Genomic DNA, 22,834 nt, shown 5'->3' with positions numbered 1-22,834 from the left:
ACTCCGCCCATCCCGTGGTTTCCCGCCCCCAGAAGCCCAACCCCACCATCCACGCAGAACCTGAGTCCTACTGGTTTAGAATTCTGCCAATCATAACCTCACACCCAATTATGCCAGATTCTGCCCTACGGGCACTCACTATTTCCTGTAGTGGTTCCAATCCCTGCCACTCCGAGCTCCTCCTCTACCGGGTCCAGTTCCGCTCCACCCACAGTTCCGCCCTACTCTGGCACATAATCCTGCCTCCAGCTCATGGATACCCTCCCCCAAAGCCCTTCGCGGACTCCGCCCGGTCCTTGATGACAAGGAAACCACTTGGTCATGCATAACTCCGCCCCATTGGACTGATCCCGCCTCCACCACTAATAGCTCGGACTCTACTGGTCCTAATTTCTGCCACTCAGAACTTCATTAGTCTCCGAGTTTGCTCAGCACCGCCCGGCTGTCCGGGAACTCTGCCCCTCCCACTTTTTTTTGGGGGGGGGGGCGGGGGTTTGGACTTGGTTTTTTTCGAGACAGGGTTTCTTTGTATAGCCCCGGCTGTCCTGGAACTCCCTCTGGAGACCAGGCTGGCCTCGAACTCAGAAATCCGCCAGCCTCTGCCTCCCAGAGTGCTGGGATTACAGGCGTGCGCCACCACCGCCCGGCTTCTTCCCACTTTCATTATCTCAGAATAACTGCATTTTAACTCTTCAGGGATCCTAGATTATGAGACGTCTCAACCCTGCTTTCTATCTGGAGTCCAGCCCTTCCACGCTGTCGTGACGAGATCCAGGCTCTGCCTTAGGAGATTCTAGATGCTCACCATCGCCCTGGCTGGCTGCTAGGAAACTTGCCTGAGAGGACAGGTGGGATAAGAATGGGAAGAAGTTACCTTCAGTGCAGGACTAGACCTCACTTTCCAGGACGACTCTTCCTGTGTGCGTGTGTGGTTTGTTCTGAGATTGTGTGGCTGGAATAGTTGAGATTGGGGGTGAGATTGGGGGGTGAGCACCAGAAAACAGGATTAAAGGCATCTCTAAGATCTCTGACTTTCGTATTATAATTTGCCTGCTTTGTAGCTACATTAACATTAAACTACCGTGTCTGTCTATTCCCTTCATTCATTATTATAAACTCTTTGGGTCCGAAGTTGCTATTATTTTTTTCAACGCAGGTCTGCAAATAACTAAGGCCAATTTTCACTCCTCTAGAGCCATTTTATTCTTACCTTCTTGAGTGGAATCTTCATCTTAGAAACCATCTGGTAGCCCAAGACCTCTACAGAAAGGAGTTCAGAAAGGATAGGAACCATGCCAAACAGCTCTTTAGACAAGGTTAGAAAGACAAAATCCACAAAGTTCTAAACTTAAGAAAAGAAAAATAGACACATATATATGCCCAGTCTGCTAAGACCTAGAATACAGTCAGTGATTCAGAGAAGCACATTTGCATAACTTACCACAATAGAGCTATTGTTCTACTTTAGACTGTTAATCCTATTGTAACCATTACAAGTTAAGCCATTGTAACCATTGTAAGTGTGTACAGGATGCAGTTACACAGGGTCTGCAGTGTCAGGCATCTGCCAGCATCATGGACAATAATACCTGAAAATAGGGGATTACCATACCTATAAAAGCACTCAGAAAATTGCTCGGCTAATCCTGTGTTTTTAACTCCTCCTTTATAACCACTGAGATATGTTAGTGAGGAGGTAAGTTTTCACACCCTAAATGATTAGAGTCCATGATGTAAACCATTCCACTCTCCTTCCATCCCCACCACCCCTTTTGTCCCTGGCAAGGCCTTGTAGAGGGGTTTGCAAAGCTTTCAGTGTCAGCCTGAGACCAATCCCATGACTTAAGAGAAAGTAACATCAGAGGCACAGTGACAGGCTTGTCAAGAAAAATGGTAAGAGGAAAAAAAGAGGAAGAGAAAGATAGATGTTGCCCCCCCCCCGGGGGGGCCGTAACATTTGGAATCAGGATTCTGAGACAGTGTTTCTTTCCAACTGCTTTCTGCCACAACTGTCCTTTCAGTTCACCAAGTACTTTACCTGAGAAAGTGGACTTTCCCTGTGCCAGATATTGCACCAGAAAACCATGCCTCTCACCAATTCCACATTTCCACAAGAAGAAGAAAAGCAACTAGAACCTGCATCTCACTCCAACCAGCCCCTCCTATGTTACTGTCTGTTTAAGACCTGGACCACTGTCTGACTGCCTATGACTAAAGTAGAGTCCTTAAGATGAATCTTAAGGTTTCCTCCTTGAGTTCAAGTATCAAGAGCTGAGATCAAGCCCTAAATTCAGTTCATCAGTTGCTCTCTTTATAGTAGCTCTTAGGTCCAAAGACAGGGGTTGACAGTAAGGAGAAACAACAGCTATACATCATGTTTAAGAGGGTTTTCAAAGCAATTAATTGATTCCATATTAATATACATATTTACTATAATATTTACATATTAACCGTGGGAACAAAAAAGGAGCAATCCCTTTACCATTCATAAAGTTTCATGGCCAATACAACTATAGCAAAAGACAGGTTACAACATAAAAAAATCATAAAAAAATTTATTTGATCATAGTTTTAAATGACACTGGAGCCTGCAGGCTGAGGAAGACTCAGGGAGTCTGTGTGTACTATACATTCTTATGTTTAGGTTTGATGAAGCACTGACAGCCACACAGAAATATGATGGGTCAGGTAGAGTCTGGCCTAACAGTAATGGACTAAGAGGGAAGTCCAAAGGATCTGTCTATTCATTCTTCTTGTTTGCTCTGTGCAGCACTCCTTCCTTCCAGACATGGCACAAGACCCTTCCTGGAAAAGAGACCTTGTGATCTACAATCAGAGAATGAGAGAGAACTTCAGGTGACCAGCTCTTATGGCAAAAGGAAGGAGATTAGGAGTGATTTTTGATTTTATATCTGGCTTTGGGAAAAGGAAATGGTTTCTATGACCTGCCTTTACAAAGATGAATTCTAGTCTCTATGACATGCCTAGAAAGGAATGAAGGATATTAGAAAGGAAGAAAGGAAATAGGAGATCTGTAAATTAGATTCCTTACAGGTCTTCAGTGGAAGAATTAGATACCATGTGTATAAAGTGTTACCACACAGATACTGCCCAATAACTGTCACTACTGCTAATGACTGGTTCTGAGATCTGTAGTTTGTAGCCATTTTTGCCCTGACATAGCAAATATTAGTAAGTTTACAATAAATAGTATCACCTCTCCCTATTCCACAGAAAATACCTTTCTCAAACTCTAGATCCTACATGGCCATACATGTAAGGTCACAACAAGGTATCACATCTGCCCCAGAGCAGGCGCTAAGGTCAGTGCATCACAAATGCAACTGTGAACAGAAACCAGCATCTACCATTTCCACACCCAGATCTCACCCCACCCCAAGGAGACAGGTAGAAGTGCCAAGCGACAAGGTGTGTTCAGCAGACTTTCCTATTCCTGGACCCATTTTTGAACCTGAGGGCTCCATGTAGTTCCAGTCCAAAACCTTCAGCATGACACCCAGTCTTATTTATTATCATTAACAGTAGTGACAGTTATTGGGCAGTATCTGTGTGGTAACACTTTACATACATGGTGTCTAATTCTTACACTGAAGACCTGTTTTACAAATGATAAAATCAGGACTCATAGTTTAAAGTATTTGCCAATATAACATATATTAAGTAGGAAAAAAATCAGTATTCATAGCTATCCTTTTAGTTTCAAACCAACATATATCACCTTTCCACAAACTGTATGACTTATTCTTAGGATAATAAAAAAAAATCTTGATTTGACCTACATTTTCTAAGCTGGTGTTTCCATCATGGAAATGGCCTGTACTGTGATAACATCCTCTGGAATTCAACTTTTGTGCTGACTTCTTACTTGGTGTGGGCTCACCAGCAGCATCAGTACTGACTTGAGCCACCAGACCAGTGGTTCTCAACCCTTAGGTTGTGACTTCCACAGGTGGAAGGTGCAGACTGGATATTCATATCATGGATCCTACCAGTAGCAAAATTACAGCTACAAAGTAGCAATGAAATCATTTTATGGTTGGAGGAATCAATACAACACAAGGAAATGCATTAAAGGGTCACAGCCTTAGGAAGTTTGAGAACCACCATTCTAGACACATAAGTAAAGTCGTGGCTCAAATGCTCTGGATTAGTGTCTAGAAACGTGCATATATTCTCTCTGTCTTCAGGCATAAAAATATCCATCATTTCTGTTCGACGGTAAAGTCCCAAACTATAGATCAATCTCTCTGACTCAGCACACAAACACGTGGTTAAAAACACATTCATATTCTGGTGAGAACAGGATTGCTATGCTGATTCCTTTTGCAACACAGTTATTCATCAGACATGACCAGTGGTGTGTGTGTGTGTGTGTGTGTGTGTGTGTGTGTGTGTGTTTATGTGTCTGTCTGTCTGTCTGTCTGTCTGTCTGTCTCAAGACATGAGTGATACTGGGAGATGAAAAGTATGAATGTAGAATCTTGTCAGGTTACCTTTTGGTGCAAATGTATTCTGAACATTTTGCATTCTTTCCCCTTACCGGTCCTTAAAAGCAAATCAGGTTAGAGGGTGTCTTTCAAGTTTGCCATTGGACTCCATTTCTCATTTGTTTGGTTTGGGATGCTTTTTAGCTTGTTTAAGATGTTTTATTCTAACCATGTGTATCGGGGAGGGGTGTATGCACGTCAGTGCAAGTGCCTGTGGAAACCTAAAGAGGGCTTCAGGTCCCTGTACAGCTAAAGACACAGGCAGTAAGCAAACGCAGTGTGAGCACTGAGGTCCTCTGCAGGAGCAGTGTGCACTTTCAACCACTGCATCATCTCTCTGGCCCCTTGTACTCCCACAGGTGCAAAAATAATATATATTTCTGCAAGTATTTTTTATCCTTTTTAATATACATTACAAATATTTTAGAACAATGACATTTTGTTTTGTTTAATATATTTACAAAACAAAAATATATTACAATAAATATGAATGAGACGGTGGATCTGGCCAACAACAAACTGTCACAACCTGGTATTTAAAAGGAATGCAGAACTTATTGGTCTGCATGTGTTAAGAGTTTTCAGATAGACAGGCATCCAGAATCATAATGCATCTGGGAAAGAGCAGTGGGAAACTCCCAGATTTAAGGAGGGGTTCTTTCTCATTGCTAATCGCATAACATTTAATGGTATTTAAACCATGAACATTAAAGACCTATGCAAACATGATATAAAGCTAATATTGTTCTATCATCTCAAAATGTATGTGACAGCCACATAATATCCTCTTAATTATTGTCATTATATACTGTAGTTCACACAATATCTACAAATGTGGAATGAGGCAAAACAAAACAAAAAACAAAACAGGTCACAGCAACATGTCTCACATTCCAATCTTAAATAAGACGAGCACATACTGGGTCAGACATCATTGTATAATACGTTAATAAATAACACCTAGGTTGTTATGGTTACTCTGAAGAGTTTACAACTGTATATTTTAAAGAGAACATTTCTTTTTTTAGAATTTCACATTATCAGTAAAAGGTAAAATAAATAATAAACTTTTATAATTTAAAAAAAAGAGAGAGAAAAGAGGTCTATATATAACCAAAATTATTTCTGACATGCTGCTTTTTCAATTTAGTTGTCACAAGAATATTAAAACAGAAACAAACAAAATGATTGTCTTTGAAAAACAAGTTCTGAAAGCTCTTCACAATATTGAACGTGAACCTTTTAAGGTTAGCATGATAATCTTTTTGACCACCTGCTTTGTGAATGTGTATGTGCACATTAGACATATTCATATGCATACATGGATAGATAGATGCTGCACAGGTGCTCACCAGGAGACCTATCGAAGTCCCAGCAGTATGAGCTGCTTCTCCTGCAAAGTTGGAAGTTCTGAACACTGGACTAAATTGCAACCAGCTGATGTCGGTCTGGGAAAGTTTCATTCTTGCATAGTTTTCACATGCATCCAACAGCAAACCCAGTGGAAATAATCCTGGCGGTGGGGTGGGGGTGGGGCCCAAATTCACTGGGTGGGTGGGACTCTGACTCCTCAAACTGGCAAGCTATCCAATTGGATCTGAAGGCATACCACCGCTCTCTCCCCCAACCAAACCCTTCTAAATAGTACTCAATGTTATCTTCTCTGTTTTTCTCCTGGTTTGCAATCACCAGAATGCCAGGTCTATACAAAGTGTGAATGGGTCAAACTGCTTTACAAACTGTCACCCATGAAGAATGGTTTTTTTGGCTAAGCAAAAGATAGAGCACTGAGCCTCGTGGCAACAATTAGAAGGGGATTTCAAATAAGTTTGGAATTGTGGTGGTGGTAGCAGTCAAAAGTTTTTCTTTAATCAACTTCAAATTTAAAGAGGAAAGGAGCCAGTACCCCAATGTCCTGACCTGGAGTCAAGATTTGACATCTTAGGGCTCCTGGTTTCTTTAGCTTATCATGTGCTTGGCCTTACTTATAGCTCATCCAGGAAAAGTCAGGGGTAATGCCTAGATTTCTGCATAACCACCTCCCACCATTTAGCCACTTCTATAATTGTTAATGCTCTTGACCAAAAGGTACACACTGAAGAAGCTAAAGGCTTCAGTAAGTTTCCATAAAAATACTTGGTTGGTGATATTCTTGGAGTTTGTGTAAAGCCATTGCTCAAATTACATCTTTAAAAACAAAACACACACACACACAATTCCTAAATCAATTCCTTAAAACCATTACATAATCCCATTATCATAATGTCCACTCATAAATCTTAATCTCAGACAGTGAAATGGATGTCATGCCTTCGCCTTGGGTGGCCGAGGTCCTATTTCCCCAGGAAAAATGCTGAGTAGGCTTCCCAAAGGGCAGGCTGGAATGTCATGACTCTGCAAGGTCAGCTCACTAGAGTTCCTCTCGCTGCTACGGACTTCAAGAAACCAAGCGTTCACATTCCTTATCATGAGAAATGAATTCACGAGGAACCTAACAGTTTAGTACTGAAAATACATTACTAGAATTTTTTGGTTCATCTGTGAAAATCTCAGGACTGTGGTACACACTAAGCATTATCACAGGACTGCAGCCAGCATAGAAAAGCTCACAAATTAATACAAGGCCTTTTGACCTTGGTTTTCAAATTCAGACCAGGCATCATTTAGCTCCATGAAAATCATCTTTGCATACTGTTCATAGGGTTGCCCAGTTGCCTAAAGAAAATACAAAACACAATTAGATACCACAGACCAAAATTAAACAAATGTTAAATTCACTGAGATTGCGGATGATAATCCAAATGTTTGTTCATTAAGACATTTCTTTTGATAGCCTATCTACATGGAATTTACTACTATGCACTGCCATGGAAACTCAGAGGATAACAGAAACCCAGCAATAAGAAGAAAAGCGGGGGCTTGTTGGGCAGCAAAAGACCCATCTCATTGTTAACGATAGCTCTGTCTCTAGTTGACTGTATTTCAAAAAAATCCCCCCTTTCCAATTCCTATAAAGTCTTTGAGACTCATGATAGGGCAGTTTGCCAATTTCTGTGAGCTCTTACTTCTCTTTTGACTGATGAAAGTTCATGAAATAATGTTTCCCATTAATTATCCTATTTAGTCTTAAGGAGTGTGGAAGGATGGACACCAAACATGGATTTCCAACATGCATTTCCAAGGCACTGCAATCAGCACTTCATGCCTCACGCCTGTTACGGTTCAATGAGAACAGGGTGGTGTACTTCAGTCTAGGGTGCTGCTGCAAATTACAATGAATTCAGCCTGGCGGGAGCTGAAGTTCTGGTCTATGGAGCTCTTCTGTGCTCTGCTAACTTATTCAAGCCATGAGCATCAATGGCAACACACGCCGACATTTTAAACATCTTATTGCTCCTCACCACTATCTTTTTTTCCAAACGCACCCTGAAGTATCTCCTGGATAGACACTTTATGCCTTTTTATCCTATGCTTGTCAGTGCTAAAACAGGGACCAGGCAAGCCTGTGACAGGGCAGTTCCTACCCACCTTGTCAGGATGCACCACTAGCACAGCCCTCCTGTACACCTTCTTCACTTGCTCTGGCGTCACCAGGTCCGCCATGCCCACGGGTTTCCACTTGGTCTCCCCAGCCCACAGCACGGTGTGCATTGTGGAAAGCAGAGCTCTGATGTTTCTCTCTTTGCCTTCTATCCACTCCAGGATCTGCAAACAGGATATACAAAATGGGTTAAGAAGACACTCGATGTAAACAGTATGAGTATCTATACTGTTTATACTGTTTCAATGTAATTGAGCAAGCAGGTCCCTCTAGCTGGAGTGCACCCTCCATCTTCCCCCTCATCCTTCTAGTCTGCCTTACTGTTCAAAAGCTGTTCATGAACTTCAGAGTTCACCTCTGTGGTTTGAGCTCATTTCTTCCTGTCTTCCTACAGCTAATTATACACTCCTAACAGGTGCTTCATGAGGTCACACCTGAATCTACTTTGCTCCAGCAACTAAATATTCCTTTCATGTAGGCCAAAGCTGTGCTAGGACATAGCTCAGTGGTAGAATACTTACCTGCCCTGGTAACTCCCACCACAAAGGGGAAAAAAACATGGTCTACCCTACTATAAACGTGCCATATATGTCAGGCGTTATTGAGTACGTTATGTTCACCTTTTCCTGTCAACACTTGGAGCTGTTTCTTATCACTATATCTCTGGAGCCAAACAGGCCTGGCACAGAGTAGAGCTCGGAAAAAGTTACTAAATAAATTGATCCCTTAAATCACTGATTCGATCTAAGACCCTCCATGTTATAAAGAAAAGGTGTGATTCAAGGCGTGGTTGGAATGAGAGTGGCTCCCATAGGTTCGTGTGTTTGAGTTCTTGGTCCCTAGTTGGTGGAAATGGTTGGGAAGGATTAGGAAGGGTGGCTTTGTTAGAGAAGGTGGGGTGAGTTTTCAGGTCTTTTGAAGGGAGCCTACGCCATTCCCAGTTAGCCCTCTCCTTCTCTCCCTCAGGCTTAAGGCCCAAGCTGTATGCCATGCCGTAAGGCTTATGCCAGTTCAATCTTTAATGTACCTCCTCTGCGTCCTCACACTATTCATCTTCAGAACCGCCCTCGGCCTCCGGGCCAGCTGTCTACTCTAGGGCTTCCCTGTGAAGAACTCACCTCTTTCTCCACCAGTTAAGGAACTTGGATTCACTGAGTGACAAGCTTCTTTTTCCTTTTCTTTTACTTTTTTTATTTTTAGTTCAAGATTTATTTGTTTGTTTTGTGCATATGAGTGCCCTATCTTCATGTACCTCTGCATACCAGAATAGGGAATCACATTACATTATGGATGGTTGTGAGTCACCATGTGGCTGCTGGGAATTGAACTCAGGTCCTCAGGAACTCAGGTTAAGAGCATTCTTAACCACTAAGTCATCTCTCCAGGTCCTCTTTTTTTCTTTAAAGTACAAATGATATATATATATATATATATATCATTCTCCCTTTCCAAAACTGACTCTCACATAGACTTTAGAATCAAAAAATAGAACTTCCTTACTTAAAAGTAGAAAGAGTCTGTGATAGAGGCCAGGATCCTCACACATCATTAGCTTTCTTTTCCTCAACCTATATGGGCCTCGTGCCCAATGTCTCCAGAATGGTCAACACTGGGTGCAGAAATAGTTCTCTCTTGATCCACAGAGAACTGAAACTGTGTTTCAGTCAACCAAGAACAGAAAGTTTTCAGGGTGGACAGAAAAGACAAAGGGTGAATTGTTCTCATTAAACTCTAATGACTGATACTTACAATGTAAAGGCTTCTGAACTACAGAGTCAAATCTCATTGTTCATCTGGTGGGCAAACTTAGCATCATGTACAAACCTTCCTGAAGCCACTTTGCTCCTGGAGAGCATGGCTATCTTCAAACCATAGCTTCAGAGACCCACTGTAATACAGTGATTTCCAGAATGAAGTGCCTTCCATAGTTGATATAGCCTGTGTCCCACCCTAGGGTCCGAGTTGACTTTTTTTTCCTGGTTTTCCAAGACAGGGGGTTTCTCTGTGTAGTTCTGGCTGTCCTGGACCTCACTCTGTAGACCAGGCTGGCCTAGAACTCAGAAATCTGCCTGCCTCTGCCTCCCAAGTGCTGGGATTAAAGGCGTGCACCACCACCCGGCTTCAGTGTTAACTTTTAACACTCACGGTGGTGAATGGTATTAGGAAATAAGGACCCTTAGAACATGTTATGATTTAAATTCTTTTCTACCGGCTCCTGTTTTGAGCCCCTGTTCACCAGTGGATGGTGTTTGGGGAGATTGTGGAACCTGAAAGGGGTTTGGCTAGTAGAAATTAGCTCCCTAAGAGTGGAGCTTTGAAGGTTCTACCTGCCCACCCTCTCTGTGTTTCCTGTCTGCTTCCAAGTGAACAGCCACACTGCATGCGTGTATGGCCATGTCTTTCCTGTCACAACAAATTGAAATCTTTTGAGACCATGGGTCAGAATTAATCTTTCCTTCCTCAAGTTGTAGCTATCAAGTATTCAGTCCCGAGTGACAACCCAAAGGTAACAAATGGAGAGATGGTTGGGCATAATAACTTGTCGCACGGCTTTGTCCTGTAGGATGGTCAAGGGCCTCACTCACCTTTAGCTTCTCAGGATCCATTTCTTTAGCCATCTCCTCCTTTCTCATCTCCGCTATTGTTCGGGGCCCCTTTTTGTCTTTGTGTGCGTTGAAGCCTTGACTAGACAGCAGATCTTCAAAGTCAGCAGCCTTTTGCTTCCCTTCTGCAACATAATATTTGGAAACCATCACGACTTTTATTCTTAAACAGAATGTCAAACTCTCACTTCACAGGAGTACAGGAGTATAGATTTTTTTCCATACATTTGTTCCTTTCATACTTGTCGAGTGAGGAACATTAAAAGTCTGTGTAACAGACAAAGAAAATGGAAGACTAGACAACCTAAGAGGTCTGTCCGGAACCACACAGTGTTTCTATGGCAAGGCCAGAACTGGAGTCTAAATCATTAAAGTCCATTTCATCATCACCAGTATAACTTTGCAGATGGAGGCACTCATGGTTCTACTAAGATTACAACAAACTAGCATCAGAGATTAACAGGAGCCAAGATTTGAATCTTTGAACTCCCCCCTGGTACCACTCTCCTGTCTATACCAAGCTGATGGGTTCAGTGGATCCTAGTGCTCTCCCCATGTAAGTCTGGTTGTGGACTAAATCTCTCTCAGTGTTTTTGAGGAGATAGATTCTAGAAACAAATTCTGTGTATCTAAAACCCAGCTATGGCCACAGAGATGTTACAGGCATCTATATATCAGCTTCTTCATCTAGAGAATAAGGATAATGTTAATGATACAGTGTTGTCAAGAGAATGAGTTAAAAACATACTTGGTTATCTCAGTGTTCATTTGAAAACAAAACAGAACAAAACCACAGCAGTCCATACAGCCAGCAGTCACATGACACTTGTTTGGGATCATGGTAGGCCATGGTGATCCACACAGTACTTGGGGTGTGGATCGCCTGATGTCCCTTAAACTCTAAGATGGTGTCCTTCAGATATAACATCCCAAGCAACAGGACAATACAGGCAGGTGATCCTTTACCAGACTCACGTCAGCATTCTTACCCAAATTAGTAGATCCTTTTCCACGTTCGCTCTGTCCTGAAGGCATGGCTGAGAAGCTCACGTTGTAATTGGGTCGGTTCTGAGGGGAGGAATGAGGCATACCGGACTGTGGCTTAGGCTGTGCCTGCTGCCAGTTGTAGCCGGCTGGCTGCTGCCACCCTCCCCCCATTGGCTGGGGGGATGCTTTCTGTGGTGAGCTGAGAGGTGGAAATCCTCCACCCAATCCAGTTGGTGTGGTGGGTTTGCTGGCAAATGAAGAGCTACCTACGGAGGAGAAGGGAGAGAGGCAGTAAGGTTTCAAACTTGTGTCACAAGGCATTGCTTGCAATGATTTTAGTGGAAACTGCTTTGGGTGGTAACAGAATTAACCTCCCTAACAGGTAAAAAAATCACAGGCATATTTGCACATCTGTCATTTCCTCAGGCACCCCACTGATACTTCAGGTAGTACCTTTGACCCATTCTTTTCTTCAGATGAATCATGAGCAATTCAGAATACTTTAGTGGTTTGTTTGGTTTTGGTTTTCTATATAACACAGCCGACCTATGACAAAATACTCAAATCTAGACTTTTGAGTCCAAACCAAAAGAGCAGTGCTGTGCTATCCTGTCTAGACTGCCCCCTCCTAAATAAGTTTTATTTCTTTACTAGAGTCAAAACTACCAAGTGGCAAGTATGGGGATAAAACAAGTCACCTCATTCAGGTTCTGCTTAAATGTCAACTATTAGGATTAATTATCATTTGCTATGAGAAAAACCCTGGTTAGAACACAAGAGTATTACAGATATTTCTAAATTTCACAAATAGGTTTCAGATTTATACCACAGCATTCTATTGCAGGGGGGGAGATAGTACTGGGGAGGCAAACTGAGAAGCTGAAATATGGTGATCTCCAAAGACCCTTCAACGAGTCAAAATAATCATAATCATCATAAAACAGCTAACAGTTCTATAGCTCTTCACGGTGTGTCAGGTGTAAGTAAATAGTATCACTGGGTCCATTTAAAGAGGGGGAAATCAAAGCTAAGGTTCACTGACAATACTGCAATCACACAGTTGGTTAACAGAAATGTCCTGAGCATGAGCGTCTTACCTCTGCGCCTCTGCAGCCAGAGTCTCAAGTTTCTACCAAAGTTCTGAGCTGCTACTAAAAGTCAGCCCTTCCTGTCTTTCTTTTATCACTATGTCCTTTCATTTGGACCCTGAGACCCCTCTTTCCTTTCACACATGGATGTTCTATTATGGCTACTGAATTTGGAATCAACCTGTTTGAGTCCAGTACTAGCACTCAGGACCATTTGCTCTCTGAGGCATGTGTCCCAAGCAGATGCTGAAATGCCCTCCATGTGCCAGGTACTATGTTGGGCACTTGGATTCTACACAAACAGGGCATCTTGCTTTTCTAAAGATAGATAATTTTTTTCATTATGTGAAATTCAATATTCTCCTCTATGAAATGACTATGTCTTCATCAGAGGTATAGTATAAACACATAACCACTGCAGGAAGTGTTTGACACCCCCCAATTATGGAAACTCAGGGACACTACACACCATAAAACAATATTAACCACATGTTTGACACATTGTAAAGACTCAATAAGCATTTAGTCACAGAAAACAATAATGGCAGGCTGGTACTCAAGTCTATCAATGCTCCTCTCATTTTTCATCAACAACCCGTTTTTGAGGCAAGGTCTTACTACGCAATTCACATGGCCGAAAACTCCTCATGTATGCGAGGCTGGCCTCACATTGGTGATCCTCCTGACCGGAGAGTGCTTGGGAATAGAGGCAACACCAGCATGCCCTGCTACTGCTGGTATTTGACAAAATACACCTTCAAGGCCCTCCTCAAAGGCCCCCTAGACCCTCTTGTCCCTAGCATATCAACATGTGTGTAAGGCTGGGTGTTCATCTTGTACTGTGGTTTCATTTTATAATTTAGTAATACTTACTTTATTCTAAATACATCTGCTCCTCATTTTAATGTTTGTTTCATCTCCTATTTATAGGACAAAACCTCATGAACTAAAGGCACCTTCCAGATTTCCAATCATTCCCATCAATTTTTGTTCATTTCAGAACCACTCTGAGCATCTTCTACATGCCAGGCTGCAGACCCAGCAATGAAACAGCGGGTGCTGACATGGCTCTCATGGGACCTGGAAATACTGTATGACTATGTAATGTCTAACTTTCCAGAATATGTCGTCGTATTCACATGCAACGATTCTGTATGCAGAACTGGCCAAAAACCAGCACAGCTGCTAGACCTAGGTAACAGTCCCCCCTACACACACACACACACACACACACACACAAGCTGAAGAAACCTTGGTTTTCAACCTTGACCATGCACCAGAATATCTAGGGAACTTCTCATTAAATGTCTCCCCTAGCATAGAACTTATATTTGATATATAGGTATTTATATTTGATTAACATTTCTCCCTCCTACCATATGTAAGTTCCACTGGGCAGGAATGTTATTTGCCTTCATTCATTATTCAATTCAGAATGCTTAGCAGAGTACACATAATCACAAAGACCAGTCAAATGAGGAAACTGAAGCTTATTGATTCAAAATAGAGGTTGTCTTTCTGGGAGACCAACTAGCAAATCAGAGAGGCTTAACATTTCCTGGTCCTTTACATTTCCTTCTGACCGACCTGCCAACAATTCCAACTCATTTCCTCTATTAAATACCAAGTGGTTTCCACCATTACTGAATCCAATCTTCCTTAAAAACAAAATGAACTGCTTCCTGAATTGGTACACAAGTTGCAATAAAGCAATTCTGAAGTCTTCCTTGAGTCAGCCTTTACCTTCTCAAGCCCACTTCTCCTGCCCTATCCCCACAGATCCCAGGTCTTCCCACTAGCAGTCAAGTTAGACATCTCCTCCCCTCTAACTGGACTCCTTTCTCTGCCCATACCCTAACCATATCATAGGCTTCAAGTTAGAAGACACCCTGGTCAACCTCTCATATCCCCTGACCCTGGCTTACATGATTGCAGATTGAAGGTGAACTTCTCCAATCATTAGCCCCTTTGGGGAAGCACAAGAGATTACCTGGAACTCAAAGCTCCACCCCCACCAAAGCCATACCTTGGCCAGTTACTTCTGAATATCTAGGGAGTAAGTGGGCATTGATGTTTGTGTTAGAACTGGTTCAATTGAATGATCTTAAGGTGGCCTCTGTCTATTGTTTTGTTTTGTTTTGTTTTTCTGAGTTACTGCTATATTGTCTAATGAGTGGAAAGTTGGGCTTATATCTGCCATTGATGTGTCTATTTGTCCTCTGGCCTTAGTGGGAAAAAAATCACTTAAAATTTCTAAGTTATATACCTTAAAAAGTAGAGAAGTATTAAGAAGCCAGGTTCTGAGAAGGAGCTATGAGAATTATTGCGTTTCCAAACTGCACTTGCAGGTCTCTTGTTTGTGGTGATACAGGTTTAGCTACTCTGAAACTATTGGTGCTGTCTAATTATAACTGAAATCTGAGGAAATGGAAGAGTCATATGTGCAGTAGAAGGCAAGGAAGAAACTGGGGGTTGGATTAACTGTACACAGACACACACGTACATGCATACACACACACATACCCTCTGTCTCCTAGAATGGAGAGAAATAACACTCCAATAATCATACTTAGTACACAGATCTTGGTTCTAAATTTTGTCCCCCATAAAAATGACTACAGACACCTTACAAAAAGAAGACACCTAGACCTGGAGTGTAAGAAGCTTGGGAAATGCCTGACCATCCCACTGTCCACCTTCAATCTGAAATCTCATAAGCCAGGGTCCAAGGATAGGAGAGCTTCACCACAGTGGCTTCTAAGTTGAAGCCTGTGATATGGTTAGGATATGAGCAGAGAAAGGATGCCTCTTCCTTTCTCTGGATAGAATTGAGTGAAAAAGACATAAAAGGCAAAGGAAATGTCATAAAACAGACCAAGGACTGGAGGAACAGCAGGATTAATAAGTAATGCCAGAAGTAGTTGATAATTAACTGAACCAAAAAGAAGGCTTCTCCTGACATAAGTGACATAAATGACAGATAGATAAACAGAAAATAAATGGATAGAGACAGACAGATGGGTGGACGGACGGATGGATGTAGGATAGGTAGACAGACGGGTGAGGAAGAAAATGGGGAAGAAAAGGAAAGGAGGAGGGAGAGAGGGAGGGAGAGAGGAAGGGAGGGACAGAGAAAGAGAGACAGAGACAGAGACATCCTTGCAGTAAAATGTCAGCTCATTAATATAGTGAGACAAGCTGATATGAAAGCCACACAGTTTTCTTGTTTTTTGTTTTTGTATAGAAACTGCCAACCAACTTCCACAGTGACTCCTAGTTTATATTCCCACCAGTAATGCATAAGGTTTGCCTTTTGTCCCTATCTGCACTGGCATTCGTTGGTATTTACTTAACGACATTCATTCTGACTAGGGTAAAATGGAATGTATCCAATTTTTATTTTAATTCCTTTGGTGCCTAATGAGGTTGAACGTGTTTCTGTATCACTTATCATTTTGAAAACTGTTAGTTTTATCAGTTCATTTACTGAGATGACTGATTGATTAGTTGATTGGTTTTGGAAATGGTTTCTCTATGTAGCTGCAGCTGTCCTGGAACTTGCTCTGTGGATCAGGTTTGTCTTGAACTGGAGATCTGATTGCCTCTTCCTCCCAAGTGCAGGGATTAAAGGTGACCATCCAATTTCACTTTGATTTTCATTTTTGTTTTTTTTTTAATTCTTTGTATATTCTAAATATATTAATACTCTGATGTAAAGGAGCAAAGAATTTTCTCCTATTTCTGTAGGCTGTATCTTCTTTTAATTAACTTTCCCTTTGCTATACAGAAGATTCTTTTTTTATATAAATTTTTATTGATATATTTTTTATTTACATTGCAAATGAGTTCCCCTTTTCTGGGTCCCCACTCTCCGCAAGTCCCATAAGCCCTCTTCCATCCCCCTATTCTTCCATCCACCCCTTCCCACTTCCCTGTTGTGGAATTCCCCTATACTCTTGCACTGAGTCTTTCCAGAACCAGGGGCCACTCCTCCATTCTTTTTGGACATCATTTAATTTGTGGATTATGTCCTGGGTATTCAAAGTTTCTAGGCTAATATCCACTTATCAGTGAGTGCATACCATGATTGATCTTTTGAGACTGGGTTACCTCACTTAGTATGATGTTCTCCAGCTCCATCCATTTGTCTAAGAATTTCATGAATTCATTGTTTCTAATGGCTGAATAGTACTCCATTGTGTAAAATATACCACATTTTTTTTTTATCCATTCCTCTGTTGAAGGACACCTAGGTTCTTTCCAGCTTCTGGCTACTACAAATAAGGCTGCTATGAACATAGTGAAGCATGTGTCCTTATTGCATACTGAAGAATCCTCTGGATATATGCCCAGTAGTGGTATAACAGTGTCCTCAGGAAGTGAAATGCCCAGTTTTCTGAGGAACCGCCAGACTGATTTCCAAAGTGGTTGCACCATCTTGCAATCCCACCAGCAGTGAAGGAGTGTTCCTCTTTCTCCACATCCTAGCCAACACCTGCTGTCTCCTGAGTTTTTGACCTTAGCCATTCTGACTGGTGTGAAGTGAAATCTCAGGGTTGTTTTGATTTGCATTTCTCTAAAGATTAATGATGCTGAACATTTCTTAAGGTGTTTCTCAGCTCTCCGAAGTTCTTCATGTGAAAATTCTTTGTTTAGCTCCATACCCCACTTTTTAATGGGGTTATTTGGTTCTCTGGGTTCTACTTTCTTGAGTTCTTTGTATATATTAGATATTAGCCCTCTGCCGGATTTAGGGTTGGTGAAGATCCTTTCCCAGTCTGTTGGTTGACGTTTTGTCCTTTTGACAGTGTCCTTTGCCTTACAGAAACTTTGTAGTTTTATGAGGTCCCATTTGTCAATTCCTGATCTTAGAGCATAAGCTATTGGTGCTCTATTCAGGAACTTTTCCCCTGTGCCCATGTCCTCCAGGGTCTTCCCCAATTTCTTTTCGATTAGTTTCAGTGTGTCAGGTTTTATGTGGAGGTCTTTGATCCATTTGGAGTTGAGCTTGGTACAAGGAGATAAGAATGGATCGATGCACATTCTTCTGCATGCTGACCTCCAATTGAACCAGCACCATTTGTTGAAAAGACTATCTTTTTTCCACTGGATGCTTTCAGCTCCTTTGTCAAAGACCAAGTGACCATAGGTGTGTTGGTTCATTTCTGGGTCTTCAATCCCATTCCATTGATCCGCTTGCCTGATATTGTACCAATACCATGCAGTTTTTATCACTATTGCTCTATACAGAAGATTCTTAATCTCATAATATCCCAGTTGTTTGGCTAATATTCCCCCAAACAACTGCAGTCCTCAAGAAAGGCCTTACCTATGTAGATATTGTACAGAGACATTTTCTCTACTTTTTCCTCTAATGGTATCAGAGTTTCAGGACTTCTATGAAGGTCTTTGATCCACTTGGAGTTGATTTTTATGGGAAGTGAAATACAGAGATTTGTTTTCCTTCTAGTACATGTAGATACCCAGTTTTCTTAGTACCATTTGTTTAAAATGCTATCTTTTCTACAATGTATATTTTTGGCACCTTGGTCAAACAGACAAAACCCAAACATGTACCTATAGCTCTATAGGTTACATCTAGGTGTTCCAGTTCACTGACCACAGGCTGGCTTTGTGTCAACACTATTTCCGTCGCTGTGGCTTTGCAGGGTAACTTGAAATCAAGTATGGCAATAGCTCCAGCAGTGTTAATTTTGGCCAGGATTGCTTTGGCTATCTGCATTCTTTTGAGCCTCCATATGGGTTTTAAGGGGCTTTTTCTGTTTCTGGGAAGAGTGACATTGGAATTTATATATGTAACTTATTTCTATTGTATGATCATTGGTGGTTTTTGTGTCTGTGTAAGGGTATCTGATACCCTAGAAATGGAGTTAATGACATATGTGAGTTACTGTAAGGGTGTGAAAACTGAACCTGGGTCCTCTGGAAGAGCAGCCAGTGTTCTTAACTTATAGGCCATCTCTTCAGGGTTGGCAAGAAATTTTGACTGGGGTTGCATTAAAACTATAGATTGCTTTTTCACAGGATGGCCATTTTCACCACATTAATTCTTCCACTCTATGAGCTTGGCTTTCCTTCTTTGAATGTCTTCCTCAGTTCCTTCCATTTCCTTGGTTAGTTTATTCCAAAGGTTTTGTGATAGTCTGTTGTTGCTTTTGAGGCTACCATGAGCAGGATTTGTTCCCTTTCTTAGCATAAATATTATTAGTATTCAGGATGCATACTGGCTTTTTATGTTATTTTTTTTATCCTGCTATTTTGCTGAAAGCATTTATCAGCTTCAAGAGTCTTCTGGTGGAGTCTTTTTGGTCTCTAGTGTATAGAATCATGTACTAAAGCATAAGGATGCTTTTGACTTCTTCTTCTCTTATTTATATCCATTTTAATTAATTTTCCTGTCTCTGGCTAAGACTTTAAGCAGTACATTAAATAAGAGTGGAGAAAGTGGGCATCTTTGTCTTATTTTTGATCTTAGGCAAATGCTTTGAGTTTTGCTTCGTTTAGCACTGGCTATAAGTTTGCTACACATTGCTTATACCATGTTCCCCCCATTTTGAACTTTTCAAAGGCTATTGTTGACTGATGTTTGCTTTTGTCAAGAGTTCTGTCCTGAGTCCATTTCTATGATGTTTACATTCGCTGATTTGCATATATTGAACAATCCTTGCATTTCTGGAATGAACCTAAATTGATTATGGTGAGTGATCATTTTTATGTGAACTCAGTTTCCAAGTATTTTACTGAGAGTTTTTGTGTAACTCTATCAGGGAAATTGTGTTGTTGAGTCTTTATCTCAGGATAAAACTGGCTTCACAAAAATGAGTATGTATGTATATCTTTCTTTTAATTTTATGGAATACTTTGGGCAGGGTTGGTACTACAACTTTTTAATGCCCTGGTATAACCATCCATGAATATATCTGGGCCTGATGATTTTCAGGTGTAGATTTTTTTTTAAGGTCACTGCTTCAGTTTCCTTGCATGTTACAGAGCTGCTTGAACTGTTTTCCATCTTTATTTAACTTAGGTCAAATCACCTAGAAAAGCAATTGTTTCTTTTAGGTTTCCCAATTTAGAGGAATGTAAAATTTTAAAGTATGTCCTCATGATTCTATGAATTTCACTGATAACTGTTGTGATTTCTCTTTTTCCCCCTTTAATTTTATTAATGTGCATCCTCTCTTTCTTTAGTTGGAGAAGGATTTGCCCATCTTATTTCTAACTTGTCTCTTCACTGTTTTTTGTATTATTTGTTCATTTCTATTTCACTCATTTCTGCTTCAATCTTAATTATTTCCATCTACTGCTTTTATATTTGGATTGTTCTTGGCTGAGAAAGAAGAATTCTAATGTAACTAATATTTGCGCAAAGCCTTTCTCTCTTCCCAATGGTAAACCTTCACTTTTCTGTGAATCTCACCAGAAACCCACTTTGCAGTCAAAGTGTATGATCTGAACCCCTTGTGGCTCTGGGGGGTTTTCGTTATGGTGGGTTTTTGTCTTGATTTGTTTTAATAACATTATAATCCCATCCAAGGCACCTCTGGAGTCACTCTGTAACCTCATTAACTGAAAAGGAGGCAAAGAAAGCAACTCTTTGAGATGTTCCTTGAAAAGAAAACAAAACCGTCTATATGACTAATACTAAGATACTTATACATGGCTCTACGTTGAGAACCCACACCTATGCACTCAAACTGCTCTTAATTTCTCCCCCAGTACCTCTCTCTCTCTTAACATTAGTGCTTCAACTCCAACCTTGCTTCAAATTGAGGCCAAGGATTCAGTTTTACCTAAAGTCCCAAAAGATTAAGGGAAGTCTTACATTGCCATAGAAACAATATGGAGCTGTGCCTTTGTCCCTGCCACAGTTGACATCAGCATCAAGTATGATTCACATTTTAACCTGATAAGTGTAGATGTACCTAGTGTCCCCAGGTCAGCGAAGGGATCCAGAGTCTGGGGCTTGCTCTGATGGGTAGGGGTGCCATGTGATGAGCCTGTCGGGCTGGTGGCAGCGGATTTGCTTCCCATTCCAAAACCTCCTGAAAAGGAGCAGAGATCGTTGAAGATGAGTTAGCACCTGCATTGGATGCTGAAAGTTAAGAGGTCCAGAAAACCCGCTCAGCCATCTCTAAGGCAAATTAGGATGGGAGAAGTCTCTGGATACTCTTACTCCGATTTAGGAGACTGGTCACCCAAAGCAAGGATAAGGCATGGGTCAGGCATGAGATCTTCATAGTCCATGCATGCCATTAACCGTGTTTACCTCTCCTGTGCCAGTTCTCTCTCTCTTTTCAGAAATCTGGATTCAGGCTGTATCTCAACTCCCCTTGCCACCAGGGGTTCTTGCTTACCATATTTCAACCATACCATTTTTAACTTTAAAATTTTTTGTATAGCTTAGTTTGTGCATATGGGTGTTTTTGCCTGAGTGTTTGTCTGTGTACCTTGTGTCTGCAGTACCCACAGAGATCAGAAGAGGGCATCAGGTGCACTGGAATAGGAGTAACAGACAATTGTGAGCTGCCATGAGGGTGACTGGAATCTAACCTGTGTCCACTGCAAGAGCAGACAGTGTTCTTAATCATCTCTCCAACTCATTAACTTCTTTTAAAAAACAATTCAAAGTCACAGTTAATAAAAGCAAAAGGTAGACAAATTGAATGAGAAGAGCCTTTATGACAAAAGGCATACACAAAGCTACCCAGTGTACTATAATATTCCAAGTATCCACCATCTTGGCTGAAGGACCATGCATTTGCCACTGGTCGTGTGCATACAGAAATAACCCACTGATCTTTACCTGGTTTGGTGTGCCAGTCCCAACCTCCAGCAATGTCTGGCTGGATGTTCACAGCAGGAGTACTAGAAGCTGCAAATGGAGAGAAGCTGGGTAAGAACAAGGTGGCTCAGAACCCACTCTTCTGAGTTTGCACAGGACAATCTAGCCTGCGTGGCTCTGCACAGCTTCTACATCGATAATGCATTCGTTCTGCTACCTGAGCTTTTACCCCACTCTACAACGGGGATGCTGCTGTTTTCATCTGCGCATGCTCACAAGAGCTTGGTAGCCGCCAGGGGCTCGTGCTGTTCATTCCTTGGCTCACCTTTATGTCACCTCCGTATCCACTGACTTGGGATTATAACTGTACACGTGTCGGTCTTCGTTAAATTTTGAGTCCCTTGAATGTAAGAACGTGCACCCCACATCTATACTTGACATTCTGGGCCGAGCAAAAAGAAGGGAATATCCTTAAGTTCAACGTTTGCATGGCTCCGCACAGACAAGGGCACCAAGGCACAAGCCACTCAGAACTGGGGTCCTGTTTTCTCCTTGGCTGTGGTGTGGATTGAGGATGATGAGCCACTCAGAACACTAATTAGCCAAAAACTATGCATTCCCCACTATGCGGGTGGCAGATATGTGCCTACTGTCACTCAAAGAGAAGCCCGTTAGAGTTTCAAGAGAGAGCACTCTGACATCTCACAAAGTTCTGAACTTTACTGAGATGAGCAGCAAGAGGAGAGAATCTCTTACTAGGACTTTACCCATAAAATTCAGTCGAATTCAGTCACTAAACTAGCATTGCAAGTGGGATTACACACACACACACACACACACACACACCACAAACACCCCCCATATACACACCACACATGCACACACCACATACACATAGCACACATATATACCACATACACATCCCACATATATACCACACATACACATCCCACATACACACAACACACGTGCATATACCACATAACACACCAGACACCATACATACACAGCAGATACACAAACCACACACACCACATACATCCTACTTTCACACACCACACACCACACATACACATCGCATGTACATACACCACACACAGGCAAGCATCCACATTTCACACAAGTGAAGGACCTAAGGCCCCAGGACCAGCATTCTAAGACTTCATAGTCATCTGTTGTCTTTACCTACTGTCAGCATATCATGTGCCTTCCCATTGGTTAACTAATTTAAAAGCACACATCATTACACCATTATTAGTGACTACGGTTCTTTCCTTTCTACTCTTCCCTGCTCTAGCTCA

General features: G+C 41.6%; 1 protein-coding gene across 6 annotated transcripts in view; it reads right to left on the bottom strand.

Annotated features, from left to right (window-relative positions):
* Nucleotides 1-4,895: 4,895 nt before the first annotated feature.
* Nucleotides 4,896-22,834, bottom strand: part of Dnajc6 (DnaJ heat shock protein family (Hsp40) member C6) — a 155,434-nt gene continuing 137,495 nt past the window's right edge. For all 6 annotated transcript variants that reach the window (XM_052176847.1, XM_052176853.1, XM_052176849.1 and 3 more), the window contains 6 exons: nt 21,555-21,623; nt 20,674-20,793; nt 11,642-11,905; nt 10,635-10,777; nt 8,037-8,213; nt 4,896-7,223 (listed from right to left, as the gene is read on the bottom strand). In XM_052176847.1, the coding sequence (XP_052032807.1) occupies nt 7,122-7,223; nt 8,037-8,213; nt 10,635-10,777; nt 11,642-11,905; nt 20,674-20,793; nt 21,555-21,623 (875 nt within the window). In that variant the 3' untranslated portion in view covers nt 4,896-7,121. The remainder of the gene's footprint in view (nt 7,224-8,036; nt 8,214-10,634; nt 10,778-11,641; nt 11,906-20,673; nt 20,794-21,554; nt 21,624-22,834) is intronic.

The sequence above is a fragment of the Apodemus sylvaticus genome, chromosome 3 (assembly GCF_947179515.1).
Source record: "Apodemus sylvaticus chromosome 3, mApoSyl1.1, whole genome shotgun sequence".
NCBI lineage: Eukaryota > Metazoa > Chordata > Mammalia > Rodentia > Muridae > Apodemus > Apodemus sylvaticus.
The sequence above is the reverse complement of the archived record's forward strand: the minus strand, read 5'-3'. Positions and strand labels throughout refer to the sequence as shown.